This window comes from Charadrius vociferus, unplaced genomic scaffold (assembly GCF_000708025.1).
Source record: "Charadrius vociferus isolate BGI_N301 unplaced genomic scaffold, ASM70802v2 scaffold1339, whole genome shotgun sequence".
Taxonomy (NCBI): Eukaryota; Metazoa; Chordata; class Aves; order Charadriiformes; family Charadriidae; genus Charadrius; species Charadrius vociferus.
The window spans coordinates 27,258-32,909 of NW_009650216.1; the positions used below are offsets into that span (position 1 = coordinate 27,258).

General features: G+C 57.2%; 1 protein-coding gene across 1 annotated transcript in view; it reads left to right on the top strand.

The window, feature by feature from the left end:
• HK2 (hexokinase 2) overlaps positions 1 to 5,652 on the top strand; it is an 18,022-nt gene that overhangs the window by 3,445 nt on the left and 8,925 nt on the right. The window contains exons 2-3 of the mRNA XM_009892968.1: positions 4,591 to 4,739; positions 5,081 to 5,200. Of these exons, the coding sequence (XP_009891270.1) occupies positions 4,591 to 4,739; positions 5,081 to 5,200 (269 nt within the window). The remainder of the gene's footprint in view (positions 1 to 4,590; positions 4,740 to 5,080; positions 5,201 to 5,652) is intronic.

Consider the following 5,652-nt stretch of genomic DNA (forward strand, 5'->3'; position numbering starts at 1 on the left):
GATAACCATCTGCTTCTGCAAGAAAACCAGCTCGCTTGGCCCACGGTCTTGAAAGGCTTTAAAGAAAATGCTGTTTTCATGCCCTTTACCCAGCGATTTACTGCACTGCCCGGTGAGGAATCGCAGTGGGGAATCGCTGCCGGATGACTCTCGCTGTGGTCGGTGTGAGTTGCTCTTTGCTGGACCCAATTCTGTCCAAACCAAGCCACCAGGTTAATGCCGGATCCTTTGTTGCTGCAAACCCAGTATTTCACACCCAATACATCATAAGCCCCTTTGCTGCTCTCCGGCGCTAATTCGGTGGAGATGCTGATGCAAGCACCGGGGCTTTTCTCTTCCCTCTTCTGCTCGAATCCTCTCAACTGGCTGAGCGGAGGCAGGGGAGGGCTGGCAAGGGCGTCCGCAGATGGGGATGGAGCGGAAAGCACCGGGGTCTGCGCCTGCACCTCATCCTGCATCTCCCTGGGGAGTGGAGCCTTCACCTGCTCCAGCTTTTTCCTCTTAGTTATTTATTTTTATTTTTTTTTATTCAGCTGATTTGACTGAGGATTCCAACAAAATGGGATAGCAGTCAGTTGGAAGCCTTGAGATTTGAGGTGGGAGGTCTGGGGTGACCGACCCCCGAGGTGCTGGGGGATGATGGCTTTAAACTGGAAGAGGACAGGTTTAGATCAAACATTAGGAAGAAAATTTTCACTCTGAGGGCGGTGATCCCCTGGGGCAGGTTGCCCCGAGAAGCTGTGGCTGCCCCATCCCTGGAGGTGTTCAAGGCCAGGTTGGACGGGGCTTGGAGCAACCTGGGCTGGGGGGAGGTGGCCCTGCCCAGGGCAGGGGGTGGCACTGGATGGTCTTCAAGGTCCCTTCCAACCCAAACCAGTCTGTGATTCTATGATCCTGCATACGCCGCTCTGGTTCCCCATCCCCGGCTCTATTTCTAGGGGCGGCAGAGCCCCTCTGCCCGCTTCGCCCCGTGCTTTCTTCCAGGGAGCACAGGCATTTTTTCAAGGCGCTAAAGGCTCTCCCTTCCGTGGTTTGCTGAGCGCAAACAGCCCCTTGAATCAGAGCACCGTGTTTGCCCCGGCTGTTTGGTTTGTGAGCTCAGCATCGCAGCCTCTACCTTATCACGTTAACGAGGGAGCCCTAATCGAAGGGAGGACCCAGACGCGGTGTCGGCCAGCGGAGCCCATCGCGCACCCATATTACTTCAGCCTGGGAATTTTCCAAGGGAGATTTTTGCTGCCTTTTTCCTCCTGGAAAGCTGGTCTGCCCAGGAATTCCACCCCTCGACTTCAGGAGTTGCCACTGCAACCACTTTTACCTCTCCCGCGGCTGTTGAGCAGCTTTAAAGGGGGATTTTTGGTTGTCAGGTTGGGTCCTGCTGCTGCTTTGTGGCGAGGGTCAGTGAGCGGCGGGTGAAGGGAAAGCTGGTTAGGTACGGTTTCATGGGCCATGAGCCTCGCAGAGATGGTTTGGCCAAAAAAACAGGCTTGTGGAGGTCTGGGCATGACGGGAGGACAACCTTGTCCCCGGCTCCTTGGCCTTTTTCTTGGGGTGATGTCTGTTCCTCCTGGGTTGTCTCCAAGGGGCTGAGCAACCTGTGACCCTCTTGGCTCCAGCATCCTTAGCCCTGGAAATATTTATCAGCCCCCTGAGGTATTTTTCACGCTCTGCTAGCAAGCGGAATGGCATCAGTGCCGCTGGCAAGGGCAGCAGGAGTACGGCTTGACCCCAGTTTGGGGCAGAAGACAATGCCAGCGGTGCCAAACCAGACATCACCTCCAGCTCTGCCCATCCGCGGCTGAGGCCAAATCCCCACGGTGGCCTCACCGGTGACATCAGGACGGCGAGGAACTTCGCTGAGGTGTTTTCCTGGTGCATTTTTCGGCATCCGCGTATAGGGACATGGCCAAGGCATGCCCCGTGGCTGGCAGACAGGCTGCAGAACGAGCTGCCAAACTGGTTTAAACCTCATCCCTGCAAAGGGTCAACGCGGGCGCGAGGCGAGGAGGAGAAATAAATATCCGGGGTTTGACTGCCCCAACGGATGAGCTCGGGCACTCCTGGTGCTCTGCTGGCTCCCGTGCCGTTCTCCAGCGCCGCCTTGGACATCTCTTGGCTACGGTGCCTCGCTCAGAGCTATGCCCAGGGTGTTACTCGATGAATTATGAAGCTTTGATGGGGTCCAGGTTTGGGGTGCTGTGTGGTTCGGGGTTAACGGCTCTCGCAGGGCGTGCGGGTGTTGCTCCAGAGACAAAGTGAGGGTTGGCCAGAACCTGCGCAGGGACTTGGCTGAACTTCAGCTTTGGTTAAAATAACAGTTTAACTGCCTCAGCATCTCCTCATCCCACCCGCCGGTTGGTCTTGGGGTGTAACCTTAACCGCCGGGAAGGCAGCCAGGGCACCGCAGCCTGCGCGGGGGGGCTCGGCATGGGCTGGCACCACCGACAGATGGGTGCCCACCTCACCAGCACCACCCCTGAGGTGATAAACTGACCCCCCTGGAGCGATGCACTGACCCCCCAGCGCTCCCCCCATCCTCCATGCCGAGCGGGAAGGCTGGCGAACGCTGCTCAGGAGAGAATCGCAGAATCCCAGAGTGGTGGGGGTGGGAAGGTCCCTCTGGAGCTCCCCCATCCCACCCCCCGCCAGAGCAGGGGCACCTCCAGCAGTGGCACAGGACGGCGTCCAGGCGGGTTTGGGATGGCTCCACCTCTCTGGGCAGAAATGAAATGCCCCTGGTGGAGGACACCCACCCAGGACTGGGTGTCACCTGCTCTGGAGCAGAGGTTGCCCGCGGGAGGGCTGGTGGCCCCGTGGAAGGAGGGGAGGGGGCTGCAGCCCTGACGGGTGGCTCAAACTGGGACTGGGCTGCGAGCGCGACGTCCGTGCTGGGGGAAAGAAGCCTTCCTAGGGAATTAGCAGAGTTTGCTCCGATCTAGTGCTCAAAGCAGTTCCCAGTCCTTCTTGACCCGGGGAGCCCCGAACTGGACACAGTACTCCAGATGTGGCCTCCCCAGGGCAGAGCAGAGGGGGAGGACGACCTCCCTCCACCTGCTGGCCACGCTCTTCTCGATGCCCCCCAGGATGCCGTTGGCCTTCTTGGCCACCAGGGCACATTGCTGGCTCGTGGGCATCCATGGATCTCCGAGCCCCTTGTATTCCTCCTCTTTTTTCCCCTGGAGCACGCGGGCTGCCTTTAATAGACCTTTTCAGCAGCTGAGGGACTTTATAAAGCTGCTCTCAGGCCGGGCGCCGAGTCTGAGTCCGTCACCATCCGCGGTTCCCTCGCCCTGGGTCCTCGGAGGGTCAGCCCCAGGAAAGATGCCAGGACAGATGGACGCCCCGCAGGCTTGGACGGGCGAGCTTGCCTTTTCAGCTGGAGTCACTGGAGATGCTGGCCGGCCTGGTGTCATTTGAATACTAATAAACCACACTTTTTGTTTCAACTGTAGCCCCTTTGTAAAAAGCAGCGGCGGGCACAATGCGGCCCCCGGGGCGCTGTAATCTGCCCGGGGGAGCCAGCACAGCACATTTAATGCATTCAGAAATCAAACAGTGCTGATAGAGGGCTTTCCCCCCATGCCTCTCTCTCTCCCCGCACCGCTAGGTATTTAAAACAGCCAGCTTGGCGCTTTTCCCGCATCCCGGGTCTCAGCTGGGCCGAAATTCAGCTAGCTGCCTTGGTGCCGGGTACAACACAAAACGAGCAGGAGGGGAAACCTTCGGGTCTCGGGGGCAGCGGGACCCCGGGGGCTCCTCTCGGCCAATATTCCACTTCCCACTGCTGCCCGGAGAAGGCAGCAACGAGTCCCAGAAGGACTTTTGGAATTTTTTTTTCCTTCTTTTTTTTTTTTTTTTCCCCTCCCTGCTTTCCCGCTAACACCTTTCAATTTCGCCTTCGGCGAGAAGCCACATGCCAGGAACGCGTGGGATTCCTGGGGCAGGGCAAGGGGTGGTTGTCCTGGACTGCGGCAGCCAAGCCGGAACACGCGGGGGTGTTTGTTTTTTTTTTTTTCTTCTGTATTTTAGACGTTTAGCCAAACTCTACTGCTTCGATATCTTGCTAGCATTGTTCTAACCGCTTGGGTTGGTGATTTCAGAGGTTTCACAAGCATCCTGTGTCAATAGAGTCAGGAATAGCTCTGCCCGTCTTCTTATAGAGCCTGAGGCTGGAGCTCTCCTTCCCCGGGAGCGCCGTCGGTTTGGGCATGGGCTTGTGTGGATGGGGCCGGTGGGAGCTGTCCTCCGGCCAGCAGATATCCTTCCAGCTCAGCCTCCGCACACCCTACCCAGAGCATCAGGCTACGTCTCAAAGATGTTGCTTTGATCCCCCATCAGCTATGGGGTACCAGGGGTGCAGAGGAAGGGCAGGAAATACAGCCACAGCTCTGATAAAATACCAAAAAAAAAAAAATATAAAAGGTCATAATAATAAATAAAATAAGAAAATATTACAAAATAATACCTCACCCTCATATTTTGAGGTGGCTGGGTACTTCCTCGCCCGCTCCGGGGCTGTCTGGCGCCGGCACTGATGCTGCAGAAAGGGACCCTCCAAGTTAACGGTTGTTCTTGTCTGGGCTCCCACAGAGGATGGGGACTTCTTGGCGCTGGACCTCGGTGGCACCAATTTCCGTGTGCTGAGGGTGAAGGTGTCCGACAACGGCCTGCAGAAGGTCGAAATGGAGAATCAGATCTACGCCATCCCCGAGGAACTCATGCGAGGCAGTGGGGTGCAGGTGGGTTCACCCCTCTCCATCCCCACTCTCCCCAACCCCCCTCATGGGGCGAAACCACCCATCTTGGGACACCTCTCCTGTCTGAGGGCAGGGCTGGTGTCACCCCAAGACCCTGAGCCATGTGACGGGGTTGGAGCAGCATCCTGTCCCTGCCTTGCCCAGCAGGATCTGGGGAGCTCCTTGCCTTCCTTGGCCTGGAGCTACTAATCCCTGACACCATGATGGGTGAGGACCATGGAGGTGTCACGTGGGTGACAGACCACCGGTCCCTCAAGCAGGCAGGAGTGCTGTGGTGCATCGGCTCGGTCGGGGCAGGAGTCACTCGTTACCTTTTTTTCCAGCTCTTCGACCACATCGCTGAGTGCTTGGCCAACTTCATGGAGAAGCTGAAAATCAAAGACAAGAAACTCCCCCTTGGGTTCACCTTCTCCTTCCCGTGTCACCAGACCAAGCTGGATGAGGTGAGTGACGGTCTCGTCGCCTCCTCGCGAGGGTTGTGGCTGGGATGTGGTGGGACGGGGGTAAGCTCTCACTGGGGGGAAAAAGGGGGGGGGGCAATAGATATCCCACCCTAATTTAGCTTGCACTTTTAATTACCTCATTGGGTTTGGGATGGACTTTACACAAGTCCTGGTGCTGATGGGAGTGTAGGATGTGTCCTGGGGCTTGTTGGGTTTAATTAGCTCATTGTTGGGTTTAATTAGCTCGTTGTTAGGTTTAATTAGCTCGTTGGGTTGGGTTTGACTTTCCACAAGTCCTGGTGGGAGCGTAGGATGTGTCCTGGGGCTCGCAGGGGTCTGGAAGGTGACGTTTAATGTGCCGGTTGCTCCGTGCTTCCACTCCGCACGGATGCCTCCACGGAAAGCGGCTTTTCCCCCCTCCTCTGCAGACAGAGTCGAAGAAGAGCGGCTGC